We start from the raw sequence: 21,474 nt of genomic DNA on the forward strand, positions 1-21,474 counted from the left end.
TATATATATTCTTGGTTCTCGCTCGCTTTGTGAGGCAGTCTTGTTGGAATGTCCATTGTCTGCGACCGAAATGTTTGTCTGCCCAAGGCTTCAAAGTAACCTCCAGAATACTTTCCCGATAATATTATATCTAAAAACTAGTTTATGATCTTAATTAACTTTTAACTTCTTTTTACTTCGGATGATCCTGTCAAAAGTTCTGCTGTCAATTTGGTGCCACTTTTTTTCTGAGAGACTGCCGGAAATAGCGTCGTAGTGGCCGAGTTTTGAATATTTTCCTTTGAAAATTTCACAAAATCTGTTATATGAAAAAAAAAAAATTATTGAAGACAGGCTGGTTGTTTGCTCGACGCAACCCATATAACTACTTAATAAATAAAACATAAGTAATCAATGTAAAAAGTAAAAGTCTTCTTATTTTGACTTATCACAAATTTGTAGAACTTTTTTCGCTGACACTTCCAACGTCGTACAAATAAGCTAACCAAACTTTGAACTTTTATACGAAAGTATTTAAGTAGGCATTATTTAGGTGTCGGACCTTTGGGAAAATTAAACTTGACAAGCATGCTAGCGTTGCCTATGGCAATCTCTCAAGAGCGCTTACAAACATATTTGACCTTTTCGAAATTGGGCAGGTCCCCCTCCTTCTCCGTTGCCGTCTTCACGGAAATTGTCGAATATAATTAGTGAAGATCACACAAATATGCAAACTGTTGGCAAAACAAAATAGTAGCGTGGTAACCAAAGAAAAATATTAAATTTAAAAAAAAATATATATTGTATATAAAAGATGAAAACTGCAGCGAAGAGTTGAGAAACTCAAGTTGGCGACGTTTTTGTAAGAATGCCCAAAATTAATTATATTTACACCAAGAAGACGTGCGTTCATGCTTCATTAAAAAATTTTAATTATTTTTCACACCCTTCGAAAACCGTACACGAACAAAACACATAGAAGTTAAGTGAGAAGAAGAAGCAGAAATCGCCAAAACAAAACAAGGGAAAAAATTAAAATGAGCGCTATTTACCATATATCGAAAGTGTCGCGCATTTTTCTTTAATATGCCAACTTGTTGTTGTTGTTGCCTCATTCTTGTTATTGGTGAAAATAGACACGATTGGCAAGGGAAGTGAAATTGAAATGCGTAAATGCAAGCGGCAGATCTGCGAAAGTGTCGAAACTAAATTAATAAAAACGAAAATAGGTTCGACATATGTGCAATGGTCGTCTGCATGCAGCGGCGTGGCATGCCACAATGTCGCAGCAATGGCACACGTTATTTGTGTGGCATGCCACAAGCACCGCACACACGTTAAACAGTGTTTAATTGTACGTGTGCATGTGCGCGCGGTTATGTGGTGTGGCAGCCACGTCAAATGACCAAACAAAACGGAATTGGCTTGGATGGACGCGTTCGCCGGCGAAAACTGGGTTAGTTGGCAGCGGTCAGCAGCAATGAATCGCCGCCGCGATGTGCAGCGATTTCGGTGAGCACGACGCAAAACACACACAAATACGCACACAACACACATTTGGGAGTTTGAGAGTGTGTTTGTGTGGGTCCCTCATTGTTTTAAAAATGGCGGCGTAGCAAAAACATAAACAAAAAGAAAATATTTAAAGATTTAAAAATAAAGTCGAAAAAAGTTGCGTACAAAAATATTTGCCTTAAAAAATCACGTCGTAAAAATAGTTAAAGTAAAGCGCAAGTAAATACGACGGCAAGGGGTGCTGCCGGCTAAAAAAAAAAACGACAACAAAAGCTATTCAAGGTTGACAATGGTGCCACCAGCCAGCGCATTTATTTGCTTTTGTTTTTGTTGTTTGCTGTGGCTGTTGTTTTTAGTGGTTTGCTTTTGTTTGTTTTGCTTTTGTGCTTTTTCTGTAATCTTCCTCTCGAAAGTCTATTGTACTTGTTGTTTGTTCGTCTCGCAATTTGATGAATTTCACCAAAAAGTCGTGCCAACAAAATCAATAAACAAAAGCGTTGAAAAGGGCCGAAAGGTGAATACAAACACACATACACACACACATAAAAGCATATGCATATGCAAATACTTGTATCACACACAACCAGTATTAAGGTTGCTCATACGCACTGTCCCACAACAGCCATTGTTCAATGAGCACGTGTGAGGGACGCAAATTTCGACTCGAAGCGGTAAACAATGTTGCTGGTTATTCTTTCCGCTTATCATATTTTTATGTGTAGTTTAAATCATCATTTAAGCATTTAATAAGTGAGTTATAAAATAGAAAAAGTTGAAAACACACGAATTTAATGAACGCCTAAAATTCTAGCTTTGACTGTATTAGAAAAATTTAAATTTTGGTTGCTGCAACATCGTACTCTTACTTTGTTGGTACTCCCTCATAACAAAAAGTGCTGAAAGAATCATTTCAATAATTTATTAAATAATTTTTATAAAAAAAAAACATTGCCAACCGAACAGCTTTTTTATAATGCTCTTAGTTATAATAGGGTTTTTCAGAAAATCTGTTTTTAGTAAGAATAAAAATAACGCATTACTAAAATAAAATAAAGTTTTATGTATTATTTTGCATAGTACTTTTTAATACTTTTTTTTAAATTTTTTTTTTAAATAATTTTAAATTATAACTTTTGGAAGGAATAAATTTAAAATTAAGTGTAAATTTAAAAAAAAAGTCATAAAAGGAAAACATTTTATAAACAATTTAATATACAAAAGAGGTATACACATTTTTTATTATATTTTATTTTTATATATTATTGTATAAACAATTTTTTAATATATTTTTTTGAATTATTTTAAATATTTTTGAATAATATTTTTTATAACATATTTTTGAAAATTTTATACTTTATTACTACAATAATTTACCTTAAACATTTTTAAAAATATTATATTATTTTTGTAAAAGTAAAAAATAAGTTACTTTAAGTAGTATATTATTTTAATATTAATATATATTTTTTTATTAATTATTTTTATAATAAAAAGTATTAGAAAATATTCTATAAAATACCTGAATTTAAACAAAAAAGTATGAAATGTTATAAAAACATTTTTAATTATTATAGCTAAAGTTAACTATATAACTTATCTTTGAAATATTAAAAATAGTAAAACATATATGTACATATATTTTTAAACATATCCATATGGTATCCTCAAAATATTTATTTAGAAAAAATCCTTATTTATGGACACAAAAAGTATCTAAAAATAATATCTCTGAGCATACTTATGTTTTTATTAAATTATTTTAAATATTATTGTACATTTTTCTTTATTACATATTTCTGATATTTTTTTTAAAAAAAATGTAAATTTTATGGGTAAAAATATTGGTAAAATATTCATATAGTTGATTTTAAGTCTTATGTTTTAAAAATACAAGAGAAAACAGAAATATGTAATTTCATTTGAAAAATTTTTAACATGAATTTTCACTTATAGCTTAACTCATTACATCATATTTTTTTTAAGTGTTCCACTTTTTATATTGTATGTATGTGTGTGTGTTAGTAATTTTACTCATTCACACAAATTTGTTCACACTCTAATCTCTGCTGTGTGGCCCATAATCAGCGTTGTCAGCTGCTGTTCATCACGTGGCCGCGTTTCCGTCTAGTATATTTCTCTAATTGCCCACCTGTGCTCTGCTACTCACCCACAAATCTATGCACATACACACACATATACATATAGCGCTTATTATTTTATCAAACACACATAAATCATCTGCTCAACTGAATTGAAGCGTAACAGTTCCAACTAGCAGCGCCGGCAACAATTGCGGCAGCTCCCTTTGAAGTGGCGGCCTCCCTCAGCTAAACTCATTTGGAATGCAGCGTAAAAGATAATATTTTGATTTACTACAAACAGACTTCTCCTTAGTGTTGTTTTTTTTTATTTATTTATTATATTTTATTTTCAATTTTACTTTTTTCCTCCTACTTCTTTGAGTCCTTTACGGCAGCTGGCGCTGGTGTGGAGGGTATGTCTTATAACTAGAAAAATTATTTATTTTTACAACTGAATAAAAGTTCTCAATTGAAAGCCTTAAATATTTGTGAAGTGGTGAACGGTGATGTTAGAATTTGTAGAATCAGTCAATCGCCAGTGGCATGCCATGTTGCTCTGTCTGTCTGTCCGCCCGTCCGTCTAATTAGCCGGAGCGGTTGTAAAGTAAAGAAATACCACGAAATACCTTTGCTGCATTTCTTCTTCTGCTGCTTTATTATATTTTATGTCTTTTGTTGTTTTTGGTTTTATATGCTGCAATTCGGGTTCCCTGTAAAGGCGAAAGTTCCTGCAAGTTTAATTAATTCCTTCTTCTTCTTCTTTTTTTTTCTGCCCGAATCTCGTATTGCGCATAATCAGCGTATAAATGACCGGCGACCGCAAGTTTTAGCTCTTTTGCAGTCTCTAGGTTTCTTCACTGCATTCTTGGATTTCTTAGCAGACCAAACACCACGCCCCGTCCTCTCTGGCTCGTTCGTTGGTTTCACGGTTTTTACGAGCTGTTTGTGGTAAAAGTTAGCTTCTACAATGTAAGAGCAGTAAATTAATTTGCTGCTTGTGGTTTTACTGGCATTTCAATGCTATAAAATATTTATGTGCGTCTGCTTAGCTTTTGCAGCCAAAGGCAACTTGTTGCTACATAACGGTATATATATTTAATTATAAATAGCATGCAAGTGCATCATAGTTTGTTGTTTGGAAAGTAATTTCTTTGGTTTTTGTTGTGCTGTTCGAGTGCTCGAGTTGCCACTCGTGGGAAATATGAGTTGTAGGAGTGACCTCTGTATGTTCTCAAATTAATTTCCTTTCGCTTAGTCGATTTACTTAGTTTTCGTAGAGTTGAGGGGTTTACTATAAATGGATCACAATTGCAGCAAAAGCAAAGAAAATTTTTAAAACTGCCTGAAACATATTTTAATGAATTAAAATTTTTAAACACATTTTTCTATAATTAATTGAAGTAAACTAATGATTTAATTAATTGAGTAATAGTTTGCTAAATCATAATTTCAGCAATTACATCAGTTAATAATGGGTGTTTTTTTAGACGTGTGGTTTTCGATGAGGCAATACTTTTTTAGGAGTTGGTCTTTCAGACAGCTGTTATTTGGTTTAATATCAATTTGATTTGCGTTTTCATAATAAACAGGCTTACTCCGGAACAACGTTTCCTTCGCGCCCTGCGTTTAATATCCGCTCTACACAATCGCCCAGCAGAGTCTATAATTTAAGCGACTATGATTCGGTTTCGCACCACGTTTAATCTTGTGGATAATGCGCTTTCTCAGAAACACCGTACAGTGAGCACCGAAGACGCTATTGTTGCTGTAGAGCAAAGTATCGAAGAAGACCCGAATGAGTCCATAAGTTCTCGCGCCCTATAATTGGAGCGCATCCACTTAATGGAAGACGTTGCCAATCTCGGGGGTAAAAGTAAAAGACTGACGAAATTATTTACTGAGATATCGACCTTTTAGTTATATTCAACATAACCAACTCCCCATGGTGTGAATATTACATTTTCACAACAAATAAATAATAGTTCGAAATACTTCCCTTCGACAAGTTTCCTGATCATTTATATATACATGTATAACTCTATATCTATGTCGATTAGTTTTAGGTGATACAAACAACCGTTAGGTGAATACTCTGTAATGACATGTTGCGAGCGTATGAAAATTTCATTCCTTCGAACATTGCCTGACAAATATATCGAAAAAGGTGTGAGTGAAAATTTCAAGCCGTTTCGGAGAAAAATTTTTCACCGACTTCGAAAGTAGCGTTTCGAAAAACAAACGAGTTTAATTTTTTGGGAGACGATTACACGAAGTTAAAAAAATTTTTACAAATAGGTTCATGTCTCCCAACTATTTGCCAACTTAAAATTATCAAAGAATATTTTACATATGCAAAAAAAAAATTTTAATTTTTCGAAATTGATGAGATGATACTAGTATAACCACTTAATGTAATCGGCGGTTAAATCGGAAATTTCCAAAAAGCGTTCATAACGCTATTTTAAATGACTTCAAAATTGTCGAAATTTCGTATGGAACATTTTATCTTTCTTGTAGAGTAAACTTACCCTGACCTGTGAACTTGCTTAGAAGTATTAAAGTATTACTTCGTCTAAGTTTTATTATGATCTGTATCTAAGCAATATAAATAATTTCTTCCAAAAAATTGTCACGTGTCAGTCACATTGAATACATTAAAAATTAGGTTACTGAAAATAGCCAATTATTGCCGTTTATACAAAGCTGTAGCTTCTTGAAAAATATTTATAGAAGCATCGTGCAGTTATTGTTTGTGTAGATTTATGTTCTTTTAGTGCGCGCACAAAAGTAGGCAAATATATTTTGTAAAATATTTTTTAACAAAACCAAGGTAAATAACTATTTTTTAGTAATTTAATGAAATTGGCTAATTTCCATCATCTAATTTATCACATTTTCAAAAGTTTCAATTTGGTTTTATTTAAGAACTAACCGAAAGCATTTAAAAAGCAATTACTTGCAATTTAATTAAACTACTTTCACTGCATTTTAACTGAGATCATTTACCCAACTTTCAATATCTGTAAATCAATATTTTAAAACATTTTACTTATTCTCTTTGGCAAACATTTTTATTAAATCGCTCTCTGAAATTATTTGCCTGAAAAACCTTTTCAATCACGCGTAAGCTTTGTTTAACAATATTTGCAAAGAATCTTTATTAAATACAGTGAGATATTTATAAAAATGATTTTAATAAATTATTATACATCGCGATTTTCCAACATATTTGTATGTATATACATATGTATGTATATTTGTTTTTTACTCCATTTCTGACTCATAAGAACTGTGAGAAACTATAAATATTTCAGCTATTCCAATTAAAAAATGCTTTGCTGCCACTAAAAGTTTGATTGGCACTATAAATAATGTACATGTGTATGTGTGTGTGTATGTTTGTATGTTAGCATGTGTGCGCGGATTTATACAGATGGTGAATGAAATACTTGCTCGTGATATTATTTATTTGTTTGTCGATTATTTCATACGTGATTTTCACGCACAAAAACGCTTGGCCTTTGTGAAATTATTTATCCAAATATAAATTTCCAACATTTCGGTGTGTTTATATACAAAATGCGTGTCTCTGTTCCTCAATCGTTAGCAGTGTTATATTTCTTTAAAAGGCCTCACACAAATATTTCGAGTATTCGGAAAATGCACGCAAAGATAGCAAGCATTCGGTTGTGTTTAAAAAGAATTTTGGCGCGCCTTTGCGACTTACAAAGTGTTGCACAAATATGCCTGCGTACTATTGATAATTATTTTTTATTCATGTTTTAAATACTTTTGCTTTAGAAGTATGATTGTAGATTATAGAGACCACCAGCATAAAAAGTGTCAATCGTTCTTATACTAATTGAAAATGGAATAGGCAAATCCTGTATCAGACAGGACGAAAAGTCGATGACTCAAATCGTTTTAAAGAAAGGAACTTATTTTTTGACATAATTTGATTTTAATCAAAATCGTTGCCATAAAGAGAAATACACAGATTAGGCGAATACGACAATTTTTCGTTACGAGCTTAGTAGCCCGATAGTTTTTGTTTGGATCACAATAGATAATCTCCGCGATTCCTTTCCAGCAACCATTCTTTTGAGGTCTGAGAGCAGCAAAATATCACTGAGTGTCAGATCTACCAAATACGGTGTATGCGGGACTACCTTGAACGAATTTTCCCATCGTTTTCGTTGACTTAAGGCACGGTTGATTGTCACGCTTGTGAGTTCGCGCTACACGCAGCACCGCAGAGCTTTCACATAGTTAATTCATAAGCGATATGTTTAACAATTTACTTTGATATATCTGTAGTTTCAGTTGTTTCGATCAGTTCCAATTTATTGTTCGTTATAAGACTCTATTGGATATTCATTGAGTTTATCGACAATGAAGCTCAGTTGGGCTGTACGGAATTAACAAATCTCTTACGAATGGTTGTTTCGGTAGCAGCAATGTTCGTTTAATACTCATCAAGCAGTTTTTGGTATCAGAAAAATAATTTTTTATTTTTTCGAAGACTTTAAAACATCATCTCACAAACAAATGATCTGAAATTTTCTTCATTTTACACTTTACACGTTGTAAGATCTAATTAGAAAATATCTGGGGGTGATTCGACATTTTTGTTCTCGCTAGAGTTTATCCACCCTTGAGAAGTCGAAATACTTAGTTAATCAGTTGCTTTGTGGAAAACTACTTCTGATATATTTATTTCGACAAAACCAGACAGTTTTAGGAACTTTTACTCCACTTCACTTTCCATTGCCAATGCTGAGTTCTCATATATCTGTTTTATATTTTGTACATAAAAATCTTTGCAGTAACCATATCTGACATGCTTTAGTGCATACTCGATGAGCTTAAAATGAGCTTTTTTCACAGAGTTTCATTAGCTTTTTGGCTGCAAAGTATCAAACTTGTAGCCGATTGGTTGAAATCGCTATTAGTAAAGGATTTCGTTGTTCTTATTAGGATCGCAACATATTTACTACTTTTTCATGGCTTGAAGGCGTCTTAGTATCTTCTGGTGTAAAAGCCATTAACTTAGGCCGTGTTTTACAAGAAAGAGAGGATAATTGTGAATAGTTTTTCAAATAAGTTACATTAATCTAATTTCTGTGAAATGGATAGAAGTATGTGGTTATAAAATACAGTAACCTAGAGGTGTAGTCAGGAGCAACCTAAGGCACCTTGGGTCTCCTAGGCTGACGGAGCTTTTGTGGTAACGTGACATAAACGTTTTCTTTTTGTGTATTTCTGTTTGAGAAATCAGCAAAAATCATGCAGAACCTGTGCAGCCCATATTTCTTGCTATTTCTCCAAATTTTAATAAATATATTTTTAGCAAACCGTCATACAAATAATAATACTTACTTTTCTCTCTCTCTCTCACTCTCTCTCTTTCTTGCTTACTGCAGAGTCTACGCAGCACGGCGTGGACGGCGGCCCTGTATCGTGGCGTTTAACGCTCGATCAGGATCTAATTGATACGCTCAAACGTAGCTTCCCAACCTGGTTTCAAGCGTCCGCCGGCAGTGACGGCAACAATACAACAAACACCACCACTACAACAACACCAGCGGCAGCAACTGTATTGACAACATCCGACGCATCAAGCAAAGAAGCGATCGAAAACGCAAAGCTTCCAACTGCAACAGTTGCCGAAACAAGCAAATGCAACAGCACAACAAATAACAACTACGACAACAACAACACCACCACCATTATAAATATCGCGAAGAGCGCAAGTCATTGTACGACACCCATTACCGTTGATACTACAAACCATTTGCATCAACAACTGCCATATCTACACCACGACCATCACAATCACCAACAACACCACCACCATCTGCTGCATCATAGTAACGGTAATAGCTTGAAGCGACATAGCAACGAAAGCAAAAGCATCACTTCACCACAGCTCAGCTGTAGTAGCGGTTACTCGGCGATTTTATCGTCCTCCTCCTCGTCTGCCTCTCCAGCGTCCTCGATAGCATCGAATTGCTCGGTAGCTTCGTCGAAGAAATCGACAGCAAGTCACAAGAGCAACAGCAGTAGCAATAGCAGTAGTAGCAGTAGTTCATCTTCCTCATCATCTTCGTCGAATTCGTCGAAATCTTCCACGTCCTCCACCAGCTCAGCATCTACGTGCTCGAAAGTTTCATACGCCGCGTCAAAGACAACATCCACGAAATCCGCTAACACCGTTAACGGTGCACAACACAAATCCGTCAACGCCGCGGCCACAGCTGAAACGGGGAAGAAGTGTGCCGCGACAAAAGCGGCTGTAAAATCGGCTGTCAAGTCGGTGGTGAAGGCGCGCGAAAAGTCCACGTCAACGCTTTCGACAGTCGTCGCAGCGTTAGCGACCGCGAACGCCTCCGTGTCGAAGACAATCACAAAATCCGCTTCACTGCACTCGCTGAGCAGCTGTTCCGGCGGCTCGACATCACTACTGGCAACATTCTCATCGCCCGGTTCGACAGCAACCACCGTCGAGCTTATATCGGATACGTCGTGTAACGCGCTCCTGACAGCTTCGCAGCTAAGTGGCAAAGTGGGTTTCGAGCACACATTTCAAGACGTCATACTGTTGCAGGAAGCATACGACGATATGTCAGAAGGTGAGTCGCCAATCGACAGTGATTGCGCGTAAAGCCGCTGATGGAATTGACGCATAATCGAAAAAATACATTTTATTCTCTCGTTATTTTTTTTTGTTGTGCTTTTGCATTCTTTTCATCTTCTCTTCCGTTCGTCTCGTTACAGGTGAACAACGCTTGAATGCGGCGGCGGCGGCATCATTCCTCAGCAGTGGTGGTATTAGCAGTGATGATGGCGCAAATTCCGATGGCTATGATGCGCGGCAATCCCCGCCAAAGGCGATTGTCGATTCCAGTCCATTGCAGCCGGCGATGGATAAAAATAAAGAATGTAAGTGTTCAATTTTATTAGAGTAGTGCTAAAAAAACACAAACAATTTTTTAAAAACATGTCAGAGAAGATTTTTTACGAGCGTTATGCAGCCAAATTGGCAATTTTGCGCATTACCGTAAATCATATTAAATATTTTTTTTTATTTCATATCCAGCTTCCGACCGTCCGTCTGTTCGTCTGTCTGTATATATACGAACTAGTCGCTTAGTTTTTAAGCTATCGTTCTGAAATTTTGTACCTGTTCTTTTCTCACTAAGATGCTGCTCATTTGTCGGAACGGCCGCTATCGGACCACTATAGCATATAGTTGCCATACAAACTGAACAATCGGAATCAAGTTCTTGTAAGACACCTTTGTATTTGTGAAGGATTTTATAGCTTCGGTGCAACCGAAGTTAACATTTTTTCTTGTTATTTTTCTTTCTTCAATTGGGTGTTTGGTCCCCCTAATAGTATTTGTTGCTGCGAATGCCTGTTATTCGCAAACATTTAGCACTTTTTGTTTTTTTTCTTAAATATTCGGTATTTGTGCGTTGAGAAGTTTGTGAGTCTAAACATCGTTAGTTCAGTTTTCCGTTTGCGACATTTTTTGTTTTTTTTGTTTGTTGGAAATTTTTCAATGTTACTTGCTACTTTTAGCAGTATTAAACAGTTTTTACGAGTAAAATCGATACTTTTAGAAGAAAATACTTGAACGTACCCAATAGGAAAAGGAAAGTTACAAAATGTTTTGGAATTTTAATTTCTTTCAATAGTCTTGAAGAATAACAATAAAATCGTAAAAATATAACTAATTATTAAAATATCATCATAACCAAGTTTCAAAAATCATAATTCAAAAAACAAATAAAAATCGAATACAGCAACATTACAATCTCCTTAAAAATTGTTCAGATCGGATCATTATAGCATACATACAGCTGCCAGACAAACTGACTGATCAAAATCAAGTTAAAGATCTTTTTATACACTTTTATGTTAGAGGACAGGTATTATAGCTTCGTTGTAGCCGAATTTAATTTATTATAATTATTCTAAAGTATTGGCGATTAGACTTTTCTTATAACTTCTTAATATTTTTTTCTTTACTATTAAATATAACGATTTTAATCACAATAACTGGCAAATGCCATAAAATAGAAAAAATAATAATTGAAAACTAATTTTTGATTTTAAAAAGACTTAACTGTACTACCGGAAGTACTTCGAACACACTTTTCATTAACTGAACAGGATACTTTAAGTTTAACACAATGTTTGTAGCACCCAAAAGGAAATGTCGGCGACCCTATAAGGTAAATACATATATGTAAATGATCGAGCGTGACGAGCTAAGTCGATTTAGCCATGTCCATGTGCTATCCGTCGTCGTAGCTTCGATGCAACCGAAATTAACGTTTTTTCTGTTGTTGAAACTTTTTTCATCAACAATTTATTATTTCATAATTTAAGTTTATTTACCGGCGAAAAATGATTGGTGCAACACGTCAATTAGAAGCGTTAAATTGCATTATCGTTGCATTTCGATTAAAATTTATTTTACTACTTCAATAAATGCTAAGTTATAACTGTTTGCAACCGCATTTCCTACAGGGCCTTTCAATTCACATTCAAATTCAAGTTGTGTCGTTAGCGCAAAGTTCGCAATCAATGCAATATTGTTGACAACTAAAATCAAAGGGTACGTCGTCACAAAAAGTTTGATATGTTTGCAGTCTATTAAGTTCTTTTATGCTCTTGACAGATTTTAATTTTTTTTGCCTTTCGCAAAAACCAAATTGATGGAAGGTCAAAATCAAAGAGCTGAGAAGGGGTTGAAACCAGATTTTCCTGACATATTATTGTCAAGAAGAAGTTGTATAAAGGATGAGAAAGGCATGTTTTAAAACTATTTGGGCACGTTTTATTTCAATAAATTGCAAAAAATGTTTTTTATTTTTGTTTATCAGAATTTGAACTGTATTCTAGTCTCAGGTGCTTCTAAGAGTTTTTAGCTTGTCGAAAATGGTTATTTTTTAATTAAAAGGGTTTTAATTTAAAAATTGTACTTTTCGAAATAATTTTTTTTATTTGTATATTTATACCATGAACAGGGTATATTAAGTTTGCCAAGAATTTTGTAAAACTCCGAAGAAAAACTTGGACTCTATAAAATATATATATATAAATGATCAGCCAATGATGTTCTTGTATATTTTTAAATTTAAGAAAGTACAATAGGTTACAGTTGAGTACTAAGAGAACTATTCTTCGAGCTTACGATTTTTGCAGATACCACTTTTAGAGAAGTGAAGCTGGTAGAGGGAAGGTAGAAAACGGATTAGGTGACAAAACTCATTATTTCACGGATTTAAAGCTACCAATAAAGTTCTATGCGGATTCAATACCACAGTGTCAAAATCAGTTTTGTTGTTGTAGGAAAAAACATTCCCTAAATAATTATGAAAAATGCTGCTCATTTAGGCCGGATGTAAACCTGTCTCTTCCTGTTCCTCAACCATAATTGAGTATTTTAGTACACAAGCAAATAATTTAATCATGAATTTAGTTATGCAGAGCTCTAAGATTTTTTAGTTTTGAGCTTTCATTTAAATGAATTCAATTTCGTTACTCATGCATATTTCAAATATGAGTTTGCATTTAAAATGACACTAAATGTCTTATGTAAATACGTAAATATAGCTACCTAAAGCCCCTGCAGCATCCTCAGTAGTGAGCGAGTCACTGAAAATAAGGTTATGCAGAGAATTCAAATAAAAACATCTTTGTCATTAGACAACAGCATTAGCAGCGGACAGCTTGGACCAAAGATTTTTGTCATACATACATGAGTAAATGTATTTATATATAGGTATATACATATATAATATAATATTCATTTACGCCCATAATTCAAACACCCACTCGACTCATCATCAAGGCAAGGAAGCACTTGGATTTTCAGCAATTCATTGCTTTAATAAAATATGGTTTGCTGCCAGCGCCGCCCGTCATTGCAATTTGCCAACTGAAATCGGTGCATATGATTAAATTATTTACACGTGTATATATACATATATATATACCTACATACATATGCTATTTATCATTTTTCGGTCAAAATAAATATGTAAGTCACGTCGTGCCATTTGTGCAGACGCCTTGTGGGTGGTTCAGAGCCGCTGAGTGATAGAGTAGGCGATGAGACACCATCTGCTGTTCAATCACCACATGGCTGTGCAATATATCTTAGACAGCTGAGTTTCCATGGCAAAAGGCAAAGATAGCAACTTGGTATACTTAACGGCGTCTTATTACAATTTAAGTTGTTGTTTTAATGAATCTTTAAATTTCCTTTGCTGTAACTTTACATGACTTACCTAAGGTAAACTTTTACTTAATTTCACGTGTAATTCTGATACATGTCTGTACAGAGGTGAACGCTATTTGACTTTTCTTTAAATGTTTCATTTTTCAATTCTTATTTTTTTTTCCGAAGACGAAGATGAAAATGGCGAACATAGGGATCGTGCGCATTACTTAAGAAGTTTACGTGTGTGTTCCATTTTCGTGTAGTGATATACGTTTATGCAAAATTTTGTTTTCACTTGTGATATTTGCTGTCTCATTGATGAACTGGCCCCACATGATAAACAAAAAACCTAATCTCCTTTAAATATATGGGTTCTGTCAGTTTAAAACTTTTTACAGCTCACCTCATGCCAAAAAATTTCTGTTTACCTGATTTTGTTCACCACACATGAGTGGGAGAAGAGTTGCGTTCTGAATCTTTATATTTATTAAGATTGGCACAGAATTAAAAAAAGCTTTTTACTTGATAAAAATCTTGATAAATTATCAACATTTTGTTAAATAAAATAAGAAACCGCTTTTTACTTGATAAAAATTTTGATAAATTATCAATATTTTATTAATTTGTAAGTGCACAGAATAGAGTTGTAAATTTATGTAGTTCATAACCTTGACGTAATTTACCGTAACTAGCTTTAGTTAAATTGATTTAATTTAAGGGGTTCCGAAAATTTCATGTTGCTCCGGCAAATAGCTGCGGAGATATGACCATTTTGGTAAGAAGTTTTTAACTCAGATAAACTTTAAACACTTGTTTCCCGAAACGCTGTTTCCAGAGTCGTTGAGGTGTATTTGATTAAAATGTTTAAATATATTTCTGACATAATTTTATTTGACTTCTTGTTGTCATTTTAATAAGACTTAACGTAATTTGACTTAACTCAATTTAGCTTCATTTGACTTTATTTGAAGATAAATAATTATTTCAGAATATGATATGATAATGCATACTAAAAAATGCGCTATTAATACTGCTCGGAATTTATAACAGCCCGTTAGGCGTGATTATAAAATTTAAAAATACTTCGTATATATTTCGCTTTCTTGCAGTCATTGTACGTTTAATTGAAATTTGTAACCAAATATTTTAAAACATTCTTTTTAAATTGAAAATTTTTTTTTTTTTTAATTTTATGGTCAATTTCGCTTGTATCGTTGCCGCAGACTTTTATAATTTACAAGTTTTACTCGACTCGTGCATGTAAAACATATCCAAGTGCAATTAAAAAGTGTATATATGTAATAAAAATATATACATATATACGTCTATATACATATATACCATATATAGATGTAGATATTTGCGCATGGATATGTACATATATTTGCGGTCATCGCAAAGTCGCTAACGAATGTTTAGAGCAAAAGCATTAGCGAAAATTAAAATAAACTTTTAATTTGCCTGAACTTTTGTGCTAAGCATTCTGCTGTAATGCTTACACTCAGCACGGCACATAAGCACTTAAGCACGTACATAAGTGTCTATATATCAGTTTCGTTTTGGAACGACTGGCAGTTATGGCTTGTCGAAGAATTGGTAAAATTGTAGCAATTAGTGTTTTATTGTTTTTGTTCATAAAAACTAAATTTGTCGCACATTATGTACAGTTAATGACTGCAGCTGTCAAGTCTGATGGAAAGAAAAATGTTCTTGCAAATAAAAGTAACGAAAAGTAACAAAAGTGAGGTTAAGATTTCAGGTTATTGCTTCTGTAAAAAAAAAATTTAATTAATTAATCCGTGCCAAATTTTGTGAAGATATTTTGTTAAATAAAAAATATTTCTATACAAGGGCTAGTATTTGATCGTTCAGTTTGTGTGCTAACTATATGCTATAGTGGTCCGATATCGGCGCTTTCAACAAATCAGCAGTTTCTTGGAGGGAAAAGGACGTGTGCACAATCGATATCTACAAGACTGAGGGACTAGATCGCCGGACGGATAGACCGACGAATAAAAGATGTCTAAATCGACTCAGCTCGTCATGCTCGTTCATTTATATATGTACGAGTATATGTACCATATAAGATCTCCAACGTTTTCTTCTGTGTGCTACAACATTGTGGTAAACTCAAAATACTAGTTATGTCAAAACATATTGAAGCGTTTTCCATATGTTAAGAAAAATAACTTTAAAATTAATAAAAAAAAATATATACACAAAAAGATTTTTCGACATCCTGTATAAATATATAAACAATATTTATAAGAATTCCCCGAGAAATTCTAGCCTATTGGCATCATAGTTATTTTTATGATCAGCGTATTGAAGGAAAAAATAATAACTTCTTTATATGTGTAAAGTTTTGTCATTAGGGTGGTGCTACATTTTAATCAAATTTTTATATACATTATTGCAACTCAGTTTTTATATCGAAAAAAAAAATTTTTGCATAAAGCGCATACCTGTTTAAAGTTCTGTTAAATTTTGATTCATTTAATAACTTAAATTAATTGTTGGTTTGCTTCAAAAACTTTTCAACCGTATTTTTAATGTTTGATTATCAAGTCGTAAAAACCCATTATTTACATATGTTAGTAAAATAAAATAAAAATAAGAAAAAACGATAACTTCGGTTGCGCCGAAGCTATAATACCATACACAAATACAAAGGCCCCTTACAAGAACTTGATTCCGAACGTTCAATTTGTATGACAGCTATATGATATATGATCTGACCAATTTCTGTGGAGAATAATTTGTTGCCTTAAGCAATAACTCGTGCTTAATTTCGTGAAGATACCTCGTCAAATAAAAAAATTTTCCACGCAAGCACTTTACTCCGATCGTTCAGTTAATATGGCAGCTATATGCTATAGTCATCCGATCCATACAATTTCTTCGGAGATTAGATTTATGCTTTAATTAATAATACATGCCAAATTTCGTGAAGATACCTCGTCAAATGAAGGAGTTTTCCATACAAACACTTGATTCCGATTGTTCAGTTTGTATGGCAGCTATGTGCTATAGTGGTCCGATATCGGCCGTTCAGGACAGGTGCAAAATTTCAGATCGATAGCATAAAAACTGAGGGACTAGTTTGTATATATACAGACAGACGGACAGACAGACAGACGGGCATGGCTAAATCAGCTCAGCTCATCATGCTGATCATTTATGTATATATTTTATAGGGTCTCCGACGTTTCCTTCTGGGTGTTACAAACTTCGTGGCAAACTTAATAAAAATAGTTCCACCCTAATATACACCTCGCAGTCCATCGAGTATTGATGTCACGCAAACAGTATGCATGGAAACGAGCACATTAAATATAAATATCTGGTTAATGAATTTTTCAAACGTAAATTTACTTTTTCTGTACTAAAATTTTCATTAATTTTTAAATTTATTATTTTGTTTATAATTTTCGAAATTTTGAATTCACATTGTCTTTAAACGCAAATTTCATTGATCAATTTCCGTTTATCGCACACACACACACACACACTTGCAACACTTTTATGTACCGTTAATTTTACGACGCTTCCAATACATACACACGCAAACGTGCGTGTGTGTATAGCGTATTTTGTTTAGCAACTAAATAAACGCAAAAATGCGCTCACTTTGTTGTTGTTGTTGGCATTTTTGTAATTTCTTATTGCATTTTTATTTGTTATTGTTGTTTGGCTGCCATGTAAATCACGTAATCGATTACGTTTTTGGCAAATGGCGCCAATGCTGGCCACCTTACCCGCGCGAGCGTGTAAATGCCAATGTGAGTGTGTTTGTTCGGTTTTGACTCGGAAATAAATTTTCATATGTTCATTGCTGCCAGGGTAATCAATACAAATATAAATAGTCCATAAAAAGGAAACAGAATTTTATTTGGGTATTCGAATGCCACATATGTATATTACATACAGATATTTACTTTTATGAATATTGGTTTTCTCTTGGGGAAGCACATTAGCTGTTGATGCCGTTACATTTATTAATGCAACGTTACTTTTTACACACAAGTCTTGCGTATAGTCCATACTCATGGGCTTTACTTTGAAGTTGAGTGGTAGTATTAAGTATATGTTATCAATTCAGTTGAATAGAATATGTGGAAAAGGTTTTCAACTGTTTCCAAAATGTTTTCAACTGTTGTTACTTCTTAGACCTTTACCATTTAAAACATATTTTTAATTTGGCTTTACAATTTTAATTTAATATTTTTTAAATAGGTGGCAACTCTCATATATTATTAATTTTTCCCAAAATTTTTTAAAGAAAATAAGATTGTTTAGAAGTTGGCAATGCTTTTAAAATTTTAATAAAACAATATTTTCTGAATAGGTGGCAACGCTTTAAAAAATACTTTTACTATGAAATTTATAGTATCCATTTCAAAATAATTAATTTGTCTTCACAATTTTAACTAAACAATATTTTTGAATAGGTGGCAAGCCTCACAAAAATATACTGAACTGTTAGCTTTCTTAACTCGCTTCAGTTGGTAGTGATTATGTAAATTAATTTTTTTTTCCGAAAAAATTTCAAACATGTGATAAGTTTATAAGTTTTTCTGCTTGGTTAAATATTTCAGTTTAAGTCATCCGAGAAATTCAATAAAAAATGTAATTAGGGGTTTTTTACTATTAAAAATTATTGAACAGGTGCTAACTTTCTAAGTTTTCTTCTTTAATTTATATAAAAAAATCCCACAAAATTTTATCTGCTTACAGTGAGTGTAACGAGTTTAGTTACGTCACTAAATTCCGTTGCAGTAGATGGATTTCATTACCCTGCCTGAGGAATGACTCTTGTAGGTTACGAAATTGGTGACGTTTGGGTCATTTGTAGAAAGTAATTGTACAATTAATTTCACATATTGTTCTGGCTCGGCCCTGTACCTAGAATGCTGACATTTTTTTTTGAAATTTCAAGTATTTTTTTTCTAGTTAAATTTCGTGTAACGTTTTCTTTGAAAAAGACGAGCCGATGAAGAGTAATCATCATGTTTTCTGAAGCTCAACAGAAAATTCTTGCGATAAAATAATAAAGATAATTACTCATGAAACTGTGCACAATATATATATATATATATATATATATTTAGGAATAGCTTTAGCGGTAAACAAATGTGTTATAACGGTATATCCAAACACAACTTATTTTTTTGTTTTCGCACAACTTTTGCACTTAGCGAACCCCTTGTCCTACTTTAAATAAACAAACATATGTACATATGTATTTGCTACCGTTTATGTTTTTGTTGTTATTGTTATAGTCGTTGTGCTACATCCACTTTGTCTAGCTGTTGGCCTAAATACGACGTAATGACTTTATGTTCCCAATTTTACCATTTCAGCATTTCTTTTTTGCTTTCTTCTGCATTGTTGCTGATTTTGTTGTACAATAATATACTTGCAACCTTTGTGCTCCGAAACAGCTTCCGCTTTCGACTTAGCTGAGTAATTAAGTGTCTGCGCGTCATGTGCAAAGGAACGGTCGATCGGCGGCTGGTCCAACGCACCTCACCAGCTGGTTGTCATCATCGTCATTTTTGACAGGCACACATCAAAATGTTGTGAGCTACGCACTGCTGGTGACGGCGCAAACTGTATGTGTGACCGCCTGCGCTTTTGTGTGTGTGTGTATACAAGAGTATTTAATTAAAATCCATTCATGGACGCTTGTAGGCATTTTCGGCGCCTGATGAAAAATTGGGTAAATGTTTGGAAATGCTTTTAATGTACTTTATTTAAAACCAAGGTTTATATGTTAATTTTTTTTGTTGTTTGTAAACATAATTTGGTGGCATTTTCTCATTTTGCACATGAAAATGTTATGAAATTCGGAGCGCTGCTTTTTGTTGGTGTTTATGAGGAAATATTTGTTGTCATTTGCTCTCCGCATTTGTTTGGCAGCGTTTTATAGATATTTGTATAATAAGTGGGTTATTATAATCGATTTAGTTGTGCAAATTAGCTTATTCGCCGTTAATGGCGGTTATATGATATTATGTTGATAAAGTTGCTCATACGACACGTATGCCTTTGCCGATATGTCGTTCATTCACGCGAATGTAATCTGATTTTTATAAAAATATGTAATGATATGCATTAGAGTGGAGGAAAAAATATGCTGAATACGTATGCATAAATATATATATGTATATACATATATCATACACACCATTGGCGGATATATATAATATTGTGGGGAAATTTGTTACATTATAAATTTGTGTTTGCAAATAATATATATAATATCTGTTAATGTATATTTTTTACGCCAAATAATAAATATTTTGCTGCAACATAAGTGTAGTATTTCTAAGAAAATTATTTAAATTGAATAAAGCATTTGTTCAGTAGAATACATTAGTGATAGTTATTCTATAGAATAAATATTTTGCAGATTTTAAATCTATTTCCTAAGACAAATATAATATATGTTATTTGTAATATGATTTTATATACAACAAGGAAGGACTAAGTTCGAATGTAACCGAACATTCTATACTCTCGTAACTTACAAGGACAAAAGCCGGCTAAATACCTTCAGGTGTTGGCAATATTAAAAAATTTAGCGAAAGAGTTCAAACTCATTATTCGACGTATCGTGAATGGATTACAATCAACTTTGGTATATTATTAATTTATATTGAAGGTCATAGGCTCACTTAGTTTTATTGCTATGTTTTACTTCGAAAAAGCTAAAATTATACCAAAATCACACTCAAATGAGATATAAACTCAATCGAAATTAATTTAATATATTGAGTTGATATCAAAAACGACAACGAACGAATCGGAATTCAGTATTTCAGGGACATGAAGTTTAGACCAGGGTTACGAATTTTTTAATTCAGAAAATTTTGAATAAAAATGTTGGAATTAAAAATTTAATTTTTATATTTTAATCCCGATGTTGGAAATTTTTATTTTTCAATCCAAGATGTTTGGGGTTAAAAATTGAAAATATTTTTTTTTGATTTGATGAACGCGAAAAAATGTTGATTCCAAAACAAATTCTTTTTTTAATTCTTAATTATTTGCTTGAGATTAAAATTTTTCTATTATATTTTTTAATCCGGTATTCTTTTTCAAAACTAAAAACTTGTTTTTAATTCTTAATCCGGTTTTTGTTAATTCAATTATTTTTTAATGCATTATTTGCAATCCTTGTGTAGACCGAGACCAATCCAAGTATCGGCTCTTAATTGTAGCGGAAAGGTCCTCCGACTAACGGTTTTCTTTATTTTTCTCTATCTGTGCGTTCTCTGCATTTTTAACTCAACATTTTTCACATAGACACTACTTAGTCCCTAGTACCTACCGCTCCCGCTGCAGTTTCTCAATAATGGTAGTAACATAGTAAATATCTAGAAGACTTCAATATTTAAATACTTTTTTCTACTTGCCCTTAGTTACTTTATGTTATTTTCTTGCTTTGTCCCCTCATTGCTTTCTTGTTGGTTTCTTTATTATTATTACACTGACACACTTATTCATTTGACGCCACAAGCCCTCTTGGGGTTAAGTTTTCTACTTAAGTACTTGATTTGCTTCTTTTACTTCCAAAGAGTGAATATTTCTATCCTCTTTGTTCATTACTTTGTCAAGAGTATCTTATTATTAACGAGCACAAAATATGTATGTGCC

General features: G+C 33.1%; 1 protein-coding gene across 2 annotated transcripts in view; it reads left to right on the top strand.

Moving 5' to 3' along the window:
• The window catches only part of Mrtf (Myocardin-related transcription factor), a 161,048-nt gene that overhangs the window by 126,044 nt on the left and 13,530 nt on the right, over nt 1-21,474 (top strand). For both annotated transcript variants that reach the window (XM_070111304.1, XM_036370966.2), the window contains exons 2-3: nt 8,999-10,207; nt 10,353-10,517. In XM_070111304.1, coding sequence (XP_069967405.1) covers nt 8,999-10,207; nt 10,353-10,517 — 1,374 coding nt within the window. The remainder of the gene's footprint in view (nt 1-8,998; nt 10,208-10,352; nt 10,518-21,474) is intronic.

Source organism: Bactrocera oleae, chromosome 6, assembly GCF_042242935.1.
Source record: "Bactrocera oleae isolate idBacOlea1 chromosome 6, idBacOlea1, whole genome shotgun sequence".
In the NCBI taxonomy this organism is placed as follows: Eukaryota; Metazoa; Arthropoda; class Insecta; order Diptera; family Tephritidae; genus Bactrocera; species Bactrocera oleae.